The sequence below is a fragment of the Natator depressus genome, chromosome 1 (assembly GCF_965152275.1).
Source record: "Natator depressus isolate rNatDep1 chromosome 1, rNatDep2.hap1, whole genome shotgun sequence".
In the NCBI taxonomy this organism is placed as follows: domain Eukaryota; kingdom Metazoa; phylum Chordata; order Testudines; family Cheloniidae; genus Natator; species Natator depressus.
In genome coordinates, this window is record NC_134234.1 from 241,145,809 (window position 1) to 241,163,268 (window position 17,460).

The 17,460-nt window shown below is 42.8% G+C and overlaps 2 protein-coding genes across 7 annotated transcripts in view; both read right to left on the reverse strand.

Moving 5' to 3' along the window:
• The window catches only part of IPO8 (importin 8), a 66,792-nt gene extending 66,191 nt beyond the window's left edge, over positions 1-601 (reverse strand). Inside the window, exon 1 of the mRNA XM_074939287.1 lies at positions 445-601. Coding sequence (XP_074795388.1) covers positions 445-528 — 84 coding nt within the window. The 5' untranslated portion in view covers positions 529-601. The remainder of the gene's footprint in view (positions 1-444) is intronic.
• Positions 602-11,142: 10,541 nt separating this feature from the next.
• CAPRIN2 (caprin family member 2) overlaps positions 11,143-17,460 on the reverse strand; it is a 75,150-nt gene continuing 68,832 nt past the window's right edge. For 4 of the 6 annotated variants that reach the window (XM_074939319.1, XM_074939328.1, XM_074939338.1 and 1 more), the window contains 4 exons: positions 16,624-16,806; positions 15,443-15,543; positions 13,917-13,983; positions 11,143-12,048 (listed from right to left, as the gene is read on the reverse strand). In XM_074939319.1, coding sequence (XP_074795420.1) covers positions 11,480-12,048; positions 13,917-13,983; positions 15,443-15,543; positions 16,624-16,806 — 920 coding nt within the window. In that variant the 3' untranslated portion in view covers positions 11,143-11,479. The remainder of the gene's footprint in view (positions 12,049-13,916; positions 13,984-15,442; positions 15,544-16,623; positions 16,807-17,460) is intronic. The other 2 variants (XM_074939347.1, XM_074939311.1) reach the window with 1 other exon arrangement.

The window sequence follows — 17,460 nt, forward strand, 5'->3', positions numbered from 1 at the left end:
TCGGTGATGCCCAGGCTCCCTCGGGGGGTTCCTTGACCCCTCTGCCGCCCCCATTTTACCCTACCACGAGCGAACCCGCCCGCCCTTGGCCAAGCCGGGGAAGAGCCGTAGCGCCGCCCCCCAGGGGCCGGGGGAATGGGAGCCCCCCCGGACACACACACACGGACACACACAGGCTGTGGTGGAGGGACGAGCAGCGCCCTAGAGACGAGGCGGCCCCGGGCAGCGCCAGGGGCAGAGCGGCGTGGGACAGGCAGCGCACTGCGGAGACTCCCCCAGCCGCCGGGAGCCCAGCTCCGGGTGGGGGTAGGGGCGGTGGGGGCGATCACCGGGACCCCCCCCGCCCGCCCGCCCCCCACGGGCCGGGCTCCCGTCCCCGCGGGCGAAGGGTCGGGCGGGGGGGCAGGGCCCGGCCCTCGGCCCCGGGCGCCGCGCCCCCCTCACCTGATTGAGCTCGTTCTCGGCCGCGATGCGCAGCTTGGGGTCGATGGTGCCCTTGAGGGCCTGGATGATCCTGTTGGGATCCATGTCGCCCCCGACGCCGGGAGGCAGCGCTTCGCTGCCCCGAGAGCCGCCCCCGCCCAGCCCCGCAATCACCAGCGCGCTCCGCTCCCCGCGACCACTCGCACCGGCGCGCGCGACAGCCAGGCGTGGGGAAGCGGGGGCTGCTTTACGGCCACCGCGCCGCCTTCAGCTTCGTGCAGCCGGGGCCAGGGAAAGGAGGCCACCATACTGTTGTACGGAAAGGGACAGTGGCACTGCGGAGCTGCTTTACGGCGGCTGCCACGGCACGCCCTGTCCCCCCCCATGGGGGCGGCCATGCTGTGGTACGGAAACTTGTCTCCTTGACCGTCCTCCCCGCGCAGCTGGTCCTGTCATTACTGTTTTACGGGGGGGGGAGGGTGACAGGTGCCCCCGGTCGCCACCCAGCTGGAGTTTTTCTTAAGTGGGTGGAGGGGTGCACCTCCCCCAGGGCAGACTTTTTGGCGGGGCGGGGAGCATAGGCACGGCTACTCCCTCCAGTTTTTTTCCGGGGGGGGGGGGGGGGGAGGGGAGAAAGAGATTGTTCCCCTGGCAACTGTTCCGGGGGGTTGTCTATGGGAGGGGGGGCAAAGTTGCTCCACTCAGCAGCTTGAAGGCGTGTGCGGGGTTTAGGTGTTCCTGCCCCCTGCCCCCGAAGCTTGTAGAGGTGATCCTTGCCCGAGCCCCTCCAGCTGACAGATTTGTTTAGGAGGGTGGAAACTGGCTGAACCAGAGGCTTTTCTTCAAGATGCCTCCGGTGCTTGCCCGGCTAGCGGAGCAGGGATTCTCTATTTGAGAAGTACAGGTCCCTTAGAGACCAAGATCGGTGGCTCTACTTTGTTCCTTCTCTAAAACGTGAGAGTAAGAAATAATTGCTTAGAGTTACAGTGAACCCTCCAAGCTACTAGCAAAAAGATGTATCAAATCTACTGTAAAGGTTCTAGTTAGTTGAAAATCAACATGTTTCAATGGTTATATCAACCAATGAGAATGCACCTTTCTTTAGTATATAATTGCAATACAAATAGAAAAATTGATTATAATCTGATTTAAATTGAGGCTTTCCACTTGGATTTAAATCAATCCATTGTGCTTTTAGGCCAGTGTTTTACTCAGGGTGGTGCCCTAAAAAGGGCTTTGGATTTTACAGGTTAACAGGTCTTGGCCCTTCCCAGAGTGTGAGGAACTATTCAGTGTGGAAAACAGCAGCCTTCTCTGTGTCCTGGAATTCAGAGCTTTATCTACTTCTGTCTCCACCTTTCAGGAATCCCAAATTCAGTTTCCCTACAGCTCCTATCAGTAGGGTCCTACCAATTTCACGGTCCTAGGATTTTAAAAATCATAAATTTAATGATTTCAGCTTTTTAAGTCTGAAATTTCACGGTATTGTAATTGTAGGGGTCCTATTAGACATTGCAAAGAATCTGTATCTACCCTGATGGCCAAATAAATACATCAAGCTAGTCTGAACTAGCCCACAGGCACTTGTTTGACATCTATATCATGCAGTTAACTAGTTCCAGGGACCAGTACTAAGCTTTCCAAAGAGAGATAAAAGCCTTGAAAATGCTCCTGGCCAATTGTGCAAATACGATAGCAGGGTAGGGTAAAGGAAATTCCTTCACTTTCTTACAGGGGTGCAATGGGAGGCAGATAGGGGGGTGGTCCTCTTGGCCATAGATGCTACCACAAATTCAGTCTCTCCTCATCACTCTGGTAGGAGAGAAGTGGAGGAAGAGATCCCAGCTAGTCCTGGTCTCTCTAGTGGGTGAGTGGGATAAGAGGTCCTCAGCTGGGACTGGTCCTGGAACAAATGGCGACTGAAGTTGTCAGTGCCCACCACGGCCAAGGGTGCGGAGGTGGGCAGTAGCTCTTTCTGGAGCTGTAGCCCTAGGACTCCCCCAGACCCTGCTCCCCTGAATCCTGGCCAGCTATCTCATGCTGCCTCCTCCATGTCTTCCACTTTGGGCCCCCTCCTTAGGAAAATTCTGGTTGTGCCTCTGAATTCTTGGCAGGTAATCAGTATTCACTTCATTGTTAGCATAGTTATAAATTTTACTTTGTTTATTCATAAGGCCAAATTTTACTCTGCTATATTGATGTTAATCTGGCATAACTCCACTGAAGTCAGGTTAGCCACATTCCCAGGATACATAAATCTACACTCATACATCAGTATTCAGGATAATTCAATTGTGGGCAGGGGGAGAAAGAAAAGAAGGAAAGGGGGCAGCCTTACTTGTGTTTTCCTTAAATTGGACAATTTTAATTGTTAAGGAGCACACAGATTTTCTGTTCCATGCAAAATGTAAGAGGTAAATATTCACTAGTGGCTTCCCCTGGAGTTAGGGTGAAGAAAATATTCTAGGCAACAGCATGGACCAATAGTTGGAGCGCTAAGACTACCAAGTTGCCTACCCAGCTGCTTGAACTCTCTTCTCCTGAAAACATCTACAGTATGAGTTTCTAAACCCACAGGCCACGTGCAGCCCAATTAACACACTGCTGCAGCCCCACTGCGTGCTATAAAAAAAAAATCAAGATTTGCCACTCCCTGTCTGGCAGGGGGTGGGGCCGGCTGAGGGGGAGAGGTGTCAGCAGCCCTGCTGGAGCACTCCTGCCAACAGTAGGGTCAGTGACTGCGACAGGGGGGCAGGGTGCGGGAGAGTGGGGCGCTGGGTGGGCTCTGGGCAGTGAGGGGGTGTGTGAAGGGCAGCAGATGCCCAGGAACTACAGGTGTGCGGGGAGTGCTGCAGCACCCCCAGGTTTTACTTGGGGCTCCACTCCTGGCCCCGCCACCGCAGCAGGTGCTGGGCATACAAGTCTTGTGAGGGGGGTGTCTCTGGGCAGTGGAGTGCTGGGCAGGGGATTAGTGCAGTGTGTGGTGTGGGTCTGGCCCCCAGGGGAAGGGGCAGGTTGGCAGCACAGGGCTGGGTAGGCCAGTGGGTATCTGGCGCAGTGGCTCTCAACCTGCAGCCCACATAACACAATGGTAAGTTGAGAACCATGGCTCTACATTATCCCCCTTAAATTGGAGAGTAACTTTAGCATTTCTCTATTGAGACTACTAGTTAAGGAGCCAATTACAATATGATAGCAATTATGTATGGCCTGTGTACCTACCCCTTGCCAAATGAACAAAGGCAGTTTCTGAAAGCACCCAGTGACTTAGGCACTTTTGAACACAGATTTGGCTCCCAAATGACTTAGGTGCTTTTTAAAATTTTAAGACTACGAAGTCATGTCACATAGATCACACATTGTTCAGACTGTAATACTATTCTGGCCTAGAATGAAACTAGTAACCTAGATGTAAAATGCAGTATAGACCCTTACCAATGTCTTGGCTCTGCAGTCCCTTGCATCAAAAACCTTCACACCACCCCTCTCTGGGATATTGTTTCTGCTTATATGGTTTTCTGCTGCAGCTTTAAACTAGCGCAGCTTTAAACTGGCTACATTTAAGTACCTTGCTGTCCTATATTCACTCCCATTACAGCAAATCTGGCATTTTTAATAAGAAATCGATCTTGTCCTTCATGACACTTTGTTCAGTATTTCCTCATTTCTTGTACAAATAAATGACAGTTTATGTAATGCTCCATCTTTTATAAGAAGGATGGTAACATTGAAAAGACGATTCTATGTTGAGGTTAAAAAAAAGTAGTATAGTGTAGTATTCTTTGTTATGGGGTTTTCGCTTAAATAAGAGACAGTAAATAAGAGACAGTCAGAATGGTCCAGTAACAGCTTCCAAGCATTTCAACAATTTAGCCTGCTATTGGACAGAAAAGTAATTAGGTATTTCAGTGTTTTAAAGTCACATCTACGTGTAAGAGTAACATTGTTCTTTGCCTTAGATGACTGGTTATCTAGGATGGGTGTGTGGGAAAGGAGATTAAAACACATTTTAAAGACAGAAGTCTCAGTGCTTGAGGTTGAGATAGGTAGGAGTAGGGTTGCCTATTCCTTTCATTTGTATCTGCTTTTGGGGAGCATAGATATTCTACTCCCACTACTATTTTCTGTCTTCTTAGCAGTCAGGGAAATGGTAGCATGAGTCTGCCACATTTCTTGTGGGCTATAAGAGGGCCTGAATTGGGAGGCAACTTGTCTTGACATGGAAGCATATAAGACCATCTAATAGTTTGAAGAACTTCAGATAGAATCTGGAGTGCCTCAGCTACTCTTTTCATGAGCTCTTGAAAGCTCTTATCAGTCAGACATCATGACACAGGAGGGATTTCTGCCAGGGCAGATAATGGGTAGTTTTTCGTTCAAGGGTTCTTCCAGTTGTTGGATTTGAACTGGAGGAGCTTGAGGATGGGGGGGGGGCTGTGGCCTGACTCAGTATAAGAGGGTGCACGAGGATAGTATTTCCTGAAAAGCTCCCAGGGGTTCTACTGCTGCCACAGTGGGGCACTATAAAGAAATGGAGAAGGAGATCAGGGAGATAGGTACCAGGACATTGGAGCCTGATTGCTCTAAACATATAGACTATGGGATAGCCTAGACTTCCTTTCAGATCCAAATTCTGGGGAGGGGACCATATGAGAATGGGGGCAAATCACCACTACTCGCCGCTGAAGAATAAACTTTTACACTCATAAGAAACAGTCAGTTGAGACAGGCATAAGAGATAGATGCTGCCTTACAGACAGGGAGAGGAGGGTGGTGGGGGGGGAAATTCTCATATCCCACATCAAAGCTAAATGTACCCCTCCAGATAGACACCTTCAGGTCCTTCCATCACATATATCTGAAGGTAGAGGAATGAGGTCCTAGGTGAGGGTTGTTCCTATAGAGAAGAAGTACTTGACTTAGACTGTACTACTCTTTTGCTCAATACCAAGGGTTTTCCTGGCACCAAAGGTCTATTCAGTGCCAAAGATCTGAGCAGATAGTGTAATAGATAACCCCACTTTTATCCATAACAGGCCTGCATATTGTGGGACTCCATTTGGAGTAGGCCTAAAACCTTTTAATATCAGTATCAAACCGTGGGTTGTGCACTCCTGGTACCAGTACCACTAGAGCTTCACAGGTCATAGAGTCTCCTTAGTGCCAAAGCTAAGAGAGGTCTTTGACCTCTTTTTTCCCCCCTGAAGATTTAGGGGGAAGAGGTGCTCCATTTTACTCTAGAAGGCTGTTTATCACTACTCTCCACTAACTGCCCCAGGACCGCCTCTGAGTCTGGATGTAATACCAAGCTCAAAGTGCTGTTCTTGGAGTCTGCTTAGGGGCAGGGGAGAGGGGCAAATGGGCTTCAATTGGAAGCTACCAGCATGGAGCAGTCCCACAGACTCAGCTTTAGCCTTGCTGCCCTGGATCTTCTCATCCTTCAGCAAATGATTCAGACAATAAATACAAACATATTTGCTACTTTTAATATACTGTTTGCAGTTAGAAGGCAAGCGTCATATTTCGAGTTCAACTTGTAAAGATAAAGACTTATTCATAAATGTCTACGTAAGATGAACTAGTTTTATCTAGTTCCAACAACATGGTTAGTTCTACAAAGGCCATTTTTCCATTTGCCAAATAGTTAAAGACAAATATCAGGATTTGATACTAGTATGATTAGGAAGGCAAATCTGCAGCAGATCAAAAGCTATTTGTGGTAGCCTAGAGTCAAAGCTTTGACTGTCAGACTTCTGAACTAGTCTCATCTATTACCTATTTTATAAGCAGAATAACTGTAGTCTATTGTGTTGAAGGTGGTCTCTGAGGAAGAGGCAAATGGCAAAGCCAAGGTGACATTACTGGGATGAGTAATGAATGTATTGCATCTTAGCACAGCAGGATGTAGGATTTCTTTAGCTACAAAAAATGTCAAATATGACAATTCTGGCAGATTATTCTTATTGCTGTCTCAATACACTTGTGGCCTGAAAAAGCAAAAATCTTGTCAGCTTCAATGCTGCCATTTCAAGTTTATTCCATTAAGTTTTACGGTATACTATAAACAAACAGAATTTGAAACAAAATCTAATGCTAAATTGTCTTACCTGACAGGCATGACACAAGTTGTCTCCAGCAGCCATTATAAGATAGTTATGATACTACCATATTTTAAGACTTAGCCAGGTAAAAAAGATTTACCAAGAACTGAGTAGTGCTTTGTCCTCTTTTCTGTAGATTTATGAAATCCATTTAAATCTAAATCCTGCACAGATGTGTTAACAGTGTAGCTATTCAAAAAGCAACAACTGAATAAAGAGCTAGTGAAAGGGTTAAGTGTGCAGAAAAGGTCTACATTAACCCTATATATAATATATACACACACATATACACACACACAATTTTACTTAAACATTTTCAAAAGGCATTGAGATGTACAAGCTTAAATGTTCTCCCAAAAAGAATATAATAAATCTAGGTATTGTTTTAGTCTGAAGATATTCTTATAGATTAAAACGGAGTTCAAAGAAAATCATTTACACAGAGTATTTCCAAAGATTGCCACAGTATAGGTATTGAGGCATGAGATGAAAAGGAAGGACCAGGGCATCAACCAGTCTAGGGTTAGGCAGCTACACGAAACTGAGATCAGCGGCAGCTCTACCAATTTTACCGCCCCAAGCAGTCGCCGCTGAATTGCCGCAGCAGCAGCGGAAAGAGTGGCGGAGGTGCCGCCAAATTGCCGCTGCTGGACACAGACTGCCGCCCCGAGCACCTGCTTGGAAAGCTGGTGCCAGCCCCGACTGAGATTGTGCAACATATACTTGTATTTGTGCACTTTGCAGCTTTCAGATATACTCTGTGCTTATGATCAAAACTCAGAATGTTCTCCACTTTGTTTTGGGTGCTTTCTTGAACCTTGTGTGCTGCTATGTTTTTGTTTAGAGTACTAGTCTTCAACTGTGTCTATGCTGCTGCCTAGAGCAGGGGTTCTCAAACTGGGGGTTGGGACCCCTCAGGGGGTCATGAGGGTATTACATGGGGGGGCACAAGCTGTCAGCCTCCACCCCAAACCCTGCTTTGCCTCCAGCATTTATAATGGTGTTAAATACAGAAACAGTGTTTTTAATTTATAAAGGGGAAGTTGTACGTAGAGACTTGCTGTGTGAAAGGGGTCACCAGTGCAAAAGTTTGAGAACCACTGGCCTAGATTTTGAGGACACTAGAACTTCATTTAGTCTAGGACTACCACTGTTAAAATCCTTAGTGTTGAGAGGCCTTGCTGGTAGTTAATACAGGAACTAAACAGGAAGACAGGCATTTGAGGTACTGGCCTGTGTGTTTTACACTAATTTCTTGTATAGTTGTAGCTTTAATAAAAAAGGCATGGTGTAGAATTAAGAATGTGTAAAATTGTCTAAATCTTTTAACAGCTGAAATTGCATAAACCACAACCTTTCAAGTTTTGATAAAATTATGAACTATGACATTCTTTACTACAGCCATCCATAATCTGTTCTGTTTACAACCTTAACTAGCAAGGTAATTGTATATTGGTAAGAATTGGTTTCAATTAGTATACTTTAGCATATCTTCATGCTTTTCACTTGCATAGAATGAGCTATACTATTACAGACAGTTAGTCCAGAGTACATATTTTGAGTAGCTGAAAAGGCTTATTTGGAAATCTGTTCATCCTCCACATGGTTTGCAAACTTCTAGGTGGTTGTGTCCATGCTAATGACTAGGGCTGAACCTGTTATAAAAGTGTGGATTGGTGAAGACATCTCACGCAGATGCAGTCATGTTTTTGCTAGAAAATTCACTTGAAGCAGCATGGTCAACTGGGATATGCAATTACTACCAGCTGTGTCTCCTATCTTGAATCATTTCTATATTTGCATTAGATTAGTAAGACAACATATAGAATTGGAAGCTGGAGAAGAATTTGTAAGGGCTTTAACAGTTGCTAAAATCCAGGCAAGCCAAACTGGAATGATCATGCAGGAAGGGGAGTCAGAGTTTTTGGATAAGAGATGTGGATTAAGGAAGCTTAAAGGAAACAGTATGAAGTCAGGCAGCAGTTATAGGCTTTTGACTGTTGATAAATGTATTAGACTGACACGGGTGAGTAAGCTTGACCAGCAACTGAAATAAGAGTACTGGTGGCTCACTTGAAGCAGCAAGCCACCAGGCGTAAAGGGACTCAAGAGGCAGCATAACCAGCATCTCAGTGAAGCTGTAGGATGGTGCCAGACAAATGTATAAAGAGCAAGTGATATCCTAAATTATGTCAAGAAATGCTCAGTCACTGGCTTCCATGTGGTCAAAGGCGTTGGCTGAATCCAAAACAGTTTGAGGCCTGGAGGAGAAGTTTATGCCCTGTCAAACTTCACATGCGTTTGAGAGTTTGCCTATATATGCCTGTAGGGGGGAGAAAAAAAAAAATCACTACAAGCTGAATCTATGGTTTACCTTGATGCAAAGATACCGGATTACTTGAAGCAAGTTTGTCAAAGAAACTAAATGTGAAAGTGAGTACTTCTTGAAAACCAGAAACAGCTTCAAAGTTAGAAAAGAGTTAGGACTTTCATACCCCCAGCAGCCTAATCTCTATTGATAGGGAACTGCCTGATATGAAGGGAAGGAGAAGCCACCCTAATGGACACTTTACTGTGGAGAGTCAAAACTAGCATGTTTACACTATGCTTACACAACTGGAGTGGGATTAAGGTTACTGAGGTATTCACAAATTAAACACAGCTCTGGATGATCTGCATACCAAGGTGTTAGGGATACTAGCAAATTCATGGAACTATGGGCAATTTTTGAAGAGCCATAGAAAAGGGGGGAGAAATCAGAGGATTGAGACAAAGCAAATAGTCTTCAAAAAGTGATCTTTGCAGTTATCACTTGATAAGTAACCTTAGTACAATTGAATGGAGAAAAATCTAGATTCTTAGGGGATAATAGAACCATGGATACCCAACATCTTTATAGAAATCTTGCCAGACAACTTGGTTTAGCTTAAGTGAAGGTTAAAGGGTGGCTCTTCCAGCCTTTGGGTTTTGTCTGCTAGATTTAAGATTAAACTAGACAAGTTCCAATGGGAAATAAGGTGTACCTTTTCAGCAGTGATAGTAATTAACCATTGGAACAATTTACCATCACTGGAAATCTTTAAAATCAAGACTAGATTTCTAAAAAAACCCACTCTAGTTTGAACAGCAATTGTTTCAGGGAAGTTCTATGGCATGTGTTCTACTGGTTAGATTAGATAATCACCATGGTCCTTCCTGGCCATGGAATTGACAGTTTGGACAGAATTACATGGTCATCAGATGAAGGCAGTGTAGTTTGATAGAGTACAGATGAACTCTAAGTAGGGGAATCAAAACCGCCTAAAATGGCAAGTTTTTCCTTCAGATCTGTTGTATTCCATGTTCTAGTTGCTTACTGGACTTCCATTTTATTGTTGCAGAGCCAATAAAAAAAATGGGCAACTGAGCTGCTTTTCTTGCTCTATCAGTTGTAGAACTTATCCCTAGAAATACACATCAAGCTGCATATTCTAAATACCTCAGTTGAGTCAGGGATACTAACTGGAATAGAAATAAACAGACCATGAAGCTTCAGTTAAAACAGATGTCTGCATATGACCCTCCTCCCTTCTTTGGATAAATACCATATTAAGTAATTGAGACATGAAACCACAGAATGATGGCATTTTACATTATACTTGAAGCCCTGCGTTTCAGTGCCTTCAAACTGTACTTAAATACTCCAGTTAACTGGACGTGAGCAGCCAACACTGAGGGAACACTGGTTGAAGAACTTTGATATATGGTAATATTACACTGAAGAGCTATCTAATGAATTGATGCAGGGATAAGTGAGACCCAATTAACTTAAGCTAACTAAAGAGAGTTAACGAGATTGCATATTAAATATCATTAAATTTTAGATGGGAGTGAGAAATATCTTGATACACCTTGGAGTTCAGATAGAAACTGCAAACTGAAAAAACTCAAGTCCATTTAGCAAGATTTCAAAGGAATTTTACCAAATTGAGACTTGGGACAGTCAACAACTTAGGAGTTTGCAGCACTTTTGGGCTTTCTTCAAGTGTGATTTGGGTTATATACACCACAGTGGAGTTTCACCCTCTATACAGCACTTAACACTGGTTTCAAGTCTGCAATTCAATACAAGGAATATCAGAATGAAAGGAATATACAGAACAAATGATTAGGGGTCTAGAGAACTGTTAAGTTTAAGACTGAAGCATATTAACTGGCTAGGTGATGACTAAAGGGAGGCTGAAGTGAACATCCCTTGAAAAATTTAGAGGGATATAACTACATTACCTGGGATATCTAAAAATAAGAAACGTAAGAAAAATGAAACATTAATCTTAATGGAAAGATCTAGAAGTTAATACCAGCAACAGGAGTGTGCAAGCCACTACTTTGATTCATTCAGCAGTGGAAAGGACAGAGGTCTGGAGAACATACAGCATTGGCAGGGGGAACAATGAGCCAATGGTCTCTTCCATCTAAAGAATTCAACAAATTCAAGCACAGTTTCCTAAAATTCAGGGTGAAGACTAATTTCCATGATTAAAAATACAATATACTTCTCACCACAAGCTAGTGGACCAGGTTTCTGGCTAGAGTTGTATAATAAAAAACCACTATAAAAAAAATACTAAAATGCATATTAATTGTTTTATTGAGGCACAACAAGGCATTGTGAATAGCCCATACTTGAGGCAATATATCAGTAGTGTAGTAAGCTGGACACCAATACAGTAAAAGGATAAGTGCAAACAATAGACATTCACAGCTTAACTAGCAAGGCTACATCACAATTGATAAAGTGCCAAATTAGTGCTGATTCAGTAACCCGATCCAGGATTTCACCTTGCAAAACAGGACCACCATCTCCCAGATAATGGAACCTTATTTCTATGAAATTGGTATTAAGTGCAAAGCTAGTTTTCCCCCCCCTCCACCAATTTGTTTGGAGCAGCTTTTTTGTAAACATTACATGGATTTCAGTCTTGATACAGAAGGTATCCTGAAAAGGTAGAATATTTCCAACTACTTCCATAGATAGCGCCCCGATGCAGACGTAACCAGATCTGGTCCCCTTGGAAAAGCTGTAGGACAGCATGGTTGCTAGCTGTTTCATGGTCTGGAGCCCCATCATTGGCATATGCAGACACTAGGACTTCTTCATTCTTCATAAGGTTTACATACAGTGGAACATTCACAGCCAGCTTCAGCATGTGGAAGATGAAGACATACGTGCCATTCACTGGACAATTAAACCTACCAAGCTGAATATCAAAAGTTTCTCCAAGGTTATTCAGCAGAAGGTCAAATGCGATGGGCTGATCTAGAGTTCCAGGGGCCAAGTTAGATGTTCTTGCAGCAGAAAAGGCAACTCTCATCTGGTGCGGGAGAGGATAAACGTGCACTGGTAGTATGGTGGCAGCCTGGCTTGTCACTGGCATGTCAACAGGGGTGATGCTGCGGGAGTCTCCCTGCCCAGAGTCCCCACTATTAAAGGTTTCATTGTCTCTTTCTGGACTGCTCACCTGAGAAGAATCACTCCATCCTGCTGTTAAAGATCATTAGCAACAGTAAATGATTCTTAGATTACCTTTCTGTCCAATTTTCAAAGTGCAGGTTTAAGGTTAAGAACTGAAAGTTTCTGTATATATAAACATACTGCAATTATTACAATAAATAGTCAATGGAGCCTTGGAGAACAACCAACTTTAGTCACTGTCAAAACTATCTTGCTAAACAAATGACTGTTTGCTCACTATTCTTTCTCCACACCCTAAAGGATATATCGCAGCAGCTATAAATACAGCTTTAGCCGAACTATTTGCCACGTAGGTTTAATCCCAAAGTGGCGTACCCCAGTTGTTGAAGATTCTCAGAGTAGGGGATGTTTATTTTTTACTGATTAGTTCAAGGTCTTATGGTGACCAATTGAGGATTAAGGTTTCAGAAGCACCCCTTCTCTTAAGCTTTCAGGAGGAGATATGAAAGCTAAATTAGTTTGATAATCTGAAATCAGTCCTACTGTGTCCTGATGGCTTACTCTGGATAAATATGGAATGCAATATACTACTGTCATGGATATGAGAAGTGTCTTAATCGGAAACAACCATATTCAAGCAACTTCCTGCACCCCACCAAAAAAGGTAAGACTACATTAGCTGTTCATTCAAGTGCCAGAAAGTTTTAAGATGCAGTACACTGATAGAACATGAGATGAATGTAATACTAGTGGGTTTTGCAAACACAAGTCACCTCAAATGTTCAAGTCAAATTCTGTTTTTCCTACAAGATAACTTAAAATGTTAGTTTATTTAGTATAAACCAAAGTTATATCAACTCCATTAGTAACACTAACTGAAATAGTATACTGTCTCAGTCCTCTGCTACAAGATTGTTTGAGTCTCCGCTTCTCTTTTAGTCATCTGGTTTCCTCAATTCCCTTCTTCCGAAGTACTCTCTACCATGAGTGCTACCTGATCAGCAATTTTCTTCCTGTCTATTTTCTCATCTGTAACCTAAAACACAAGAACTTTAAGGATTTCACGATCAGATCTTAGTTCTAAAGTTGCTGACCTGGTAATATAGCTTTTCTATAACTTTCAAAACCAAAATTGTGTTTTTAAAGTAAACAATTAAGATTTTGGTCTGCAGCCCACTCCCTCACTTATTTCATGCCCAGCAATAAAAAGCAGGGATCTCTTCCCTTCACTCACAGCAAGCTTATTTTCCCCCACCCTATAATGTTTTAGTCTATTTTTTTCTGACACAGACTATCCTATTAATACTCAAAGATTTCAGGATCAGTAAGGTTGAGTTTCAAAAGCTATTTGTTTAGTGTTTATATTCCAACCTGGAGAGAAGTTATGCTGCATCTAAAATGACAGCTTCACACTGAAAGATATTTCCCATATAAGTGTAATCCTGCCCAAGTTTTGGGGATCCATATTTGCTAGACAGCTTACCTACAGACAGATGCTGAGATTGTGCATATATAGCCAATAATATACACACACACACACACACAGCTGGCCAACTAAGACTTGAGGGAAATCAGATTAGCTATCAGATCACAGGGTGCCAGTTTTGCATCCTGTGAATATTTCTATTAATCTTAAATAAAGTTTTCTACTTCTATTCACACTGCAGATGTGGAGATATGAAAGACCATTAGATCTGTCAGAATTAAAAACTGTTCTAGTTGCAAAATCTTTAGTACTTGCAATGATTCGCCAGGGAGGACTGCCAGACTGGAGATCCCAGACAAAGTTTAGTGCTCACTTTGAAATGGATTTTTACTTGGGAATAGCAGAAGTTTGATCCAAGTTATATTTGACCTCTGCCTTTTTTACCATTACATATTCAGAATTGCATTTTAACATTTTATGCACATGGTTGGAGATATCATGTTAGCCTTACCTCTTGAGTTTGATCGAGGACCGCCAGTTACTCCGCCTCGTTTATAGCACTGCTGGTAATTAACATCCTAGAAGGAACAAAAGTATTAGTTACTACTCCTAACTATCTTAAGAATGAGACTACCAACTAGAAAGTTAGCATTCTGTAGCACAGGCAATTAACTTTTAGTTTGCTTAGAGAGTTAATCAGTATATACTTGGGGATTGTTTATTTTTGACATACAAAATATACATGATCATAAATTGCTTTTCATATGTCCAGAGGCTAAGTCAATATTGACAGCTCAACTTCCTATTTGTGAAACTCCAGCCATTCAGTCTACCCTCTTAGGTACTGCAGTGTTCTTGAAACTTAATACAAGCTCTGTTGAACCAGTGAAGAACAGATTTCACAGCAGAGCCATCCTCCTGTCTACCACTATGCACCTTCAGCTCCTTAAACTTCAGAGAAGAACCCCTAGCATGTTAGCCTGAGCATCCCAGACATCTAGCGTTGGAATAACGTTCAATATAACCAGGACCCAAACCATGTGGGGATTTAAAGTCAATACAGTATTTCCATTTGCAATTCAGTGTAAGTCAAACTAGTGACATTCGAACATGGTTCCATATGAGTAGTGCTATTTAAGATGGTCAGTCAATGGTAGCCCCTCGTACAGCACATTATAATCATCCCATCTCAGTATAACAAGGCATAAATAATTTGGCAGTCTGTTATCAAGAGGAATCTCAGTAGCTGTGTGTAGATGGAGACAGTATTGGCTACTGGTGCTCATAGGAACCCAGGAGCAGAAGACCATGCTGGGGTAGGCATACCTCCCAACACAGGGAGCAGATGCATGTTTTAAATCCACCAGCCCTATCCACTCTGAACTTCAGCCAACTTGCTTTCCTCTAGATTGGGAAAGCAAGCTGGCATTGGGAAAGATACTATTCCATTCAAACTGGAATTATGATGACATGAAGGGTCCTACAATCCAAACTGTACAGTTTTCCTGCGCCCTCTATAGAGCACAGAATGACAATACAAACCCATGGCAGATTAGCATAGTGGTTGTCTGTCTAATGCAACCTTTTGAAAAATGGAAATAAGCAATTTTGTTTTTCCCCTGAAGAATGTGCAAGCAAGAAAATTGCCTCATATATTTGTCAGTTTTCTGATGCCAACAGCATCTAACCTGCTTGGAGAGAACACAGACCATTCAATGTGTGCTATCCTCAGTCTAAAATCAAACTACAAGGGGTCCTGAAAGAATTCCTCCACTTCAACATCCTGTTTGCGCTGTGTCAGGAAGGCAAGCCTCAGGTCTAAACCTAGTTGTCAGCCAAGATTAGTAGGTAGAGATCAGATTTTACAAAGCATTTAGCAGAAGAGGCATCTGAAACAGTAAAATAGCACTGTGTAGTGTACGAAAAATTTTGCATTATGAAATTTGAACTCACTTTCTAGTTTGTAGCCAAACCTTGTTAACTTCCTGCAAAATGTAGGACACATGAAAGCTACAAGAAAGAAAAGTAAATCCTTACCCTTTGAGAATATGGAATTCCAGGATAATCTCTACCAGCGAACTGCAGCTGGCCGTAGTTGCCATTAGGTATTGACGGGGATCCTCTATAAGCATCAAAACCTGCTCAAAATATAAAATTAAAATGCCAGAGTCCGTTTATGTTACCAACATTCAAATAAGAATTTTCCTTTAGGAACTGTCAGAATCAATTTTTTAAAAACAGTTTACAAAATGTGCGCATGCACAATTTATTCCATATTTCAGAGCAGCTTTGTGTTTAAGTCAAATGCATGGCATAATCATGGATGTCGAAATTAAAACTCATTAACAGCCTTTTATTAGAACTCATTTATTCCAAACATGGTTGGTCTGCAAGAGTCTCCATTACATTAACAGTTTCTGAACTTACAAAACTAGCACCCAGACACAAGAGTGTCCTCGTAAGTATTATCCAGATTGGCTCTGCCATTAAAGTGATTGAGTATGCTGGACTTGCATAAGATGCAGGACTTTAAAGCAATGCCCAGACATGGCAGATTTAAGCCCAGATGCTGTACTTTGCCAAAATGAACTACTGTAATCAAACTGGTGACAAGTTCTTACACTGCTACAAGACGAAGCCAGTTGTAGTTACAAAGTGAACATTAAACTACTCAGATGAGCATAGTAAGCTACTAGTACCAGCAAAACCAAAGCAGTACCAGCAACTAATGAGGTTCCTTCATAGAAAATGATGATTCAGACTCAAATTGATAAAGTAATACTTTATACTTGGTTCAATCTGCCAAAGTCCATGTAATCACAAACCGTAGGACCATACTCTATAGCAGAATTGTCAAACATGTGACTCAGGCCAGAACTGGCCCCCAAGTGCCTCTCCTTTCAGCTCTCCCCATCCCTCTTTTCAAAGTAATCCAGTAATCCTGTTTACTACGAGTTCAGAGGGGTACAGAGGAGAGTTGAGGAGTGTGCGCATGCCTGTTGAGCCCCTCTTACAAGCCCCCTCTGGGCTCTTTAGCATTTTGTAGTAATTGGCAGAGGAGTATTAATGTTTCACATACATTATGTTACACTTTCCTAATTTCAATGCTATTAGCTCTTAGGATTAATGCACAGAAGTATCTGGTTCTAGAGCTATATCCCCTACTATAGCTAGAATTGATCCTTTCACCAGGGGGTGAGAAGCAAGTGAAAGTATACCTTTGTATCCACCAGGGGAACGATATGAATTGGTCAGTGATCTCCCACCTCTGGCAGATCCTCTAACAGATCCACGACTATTGAGATAAGGCTGAGTGGGTCTGGCGAAAATAGTCTGTGCTGGATAAAAGGCAAGGCTGCCATTGCTTACAGGAACAGCTCCGTCAGGTTGATAATTAACTGCTTAAGAAATGAAAAAAATTAAAAGAAATGAGACAATTACCATAACTAAGTTATTTCAGCATTGAAATTAATATTGGATGGAAGCTCTAAATGCTGTAAAACATACTGGATTATTTCCTGCACTAAAAAGAAATAATGTTCCTCCCATTAGTCCCAAAGAAAGTTTTTGAACCATACCTTTCACCATTGAACAGAACTGATGAATAAGGTATAAAATTATTACAAAGTACCACTATTCAAGCACCCTACTTCTCAGAAGAATCAGGTTGAACCCATTCTGGACAGATTCAAGCCAGGTCTGTTCACAGAGTCTTGCTATTTCTCCTGTAACAAGCCATGACAAATTGAGTCCATATATAGACATTTAAGAGTTATTCATTGTTTTAAGCTAGCCCTGTCCTCCTGTTAGGTGATAGGATAACTAAAAATAGTAAACTTAGCATACTAAGTCTGGCAGCCAAAGTACACCATGAATACTTTTGGTGCATAAGTGAGAGCTAGTTAGCTGATGCTCAGTCCAGGTCAGAGTGAGGTGATGCTGCTACGATTAGCGGAAACAACTAGATATGGTGAGCCCAGTCTCCTCTGATCAAGGTTGTTTTCCCAGCATGTGTTACTAATCTTTGCAGCTAGGGAATCCAACCACCCCAACAT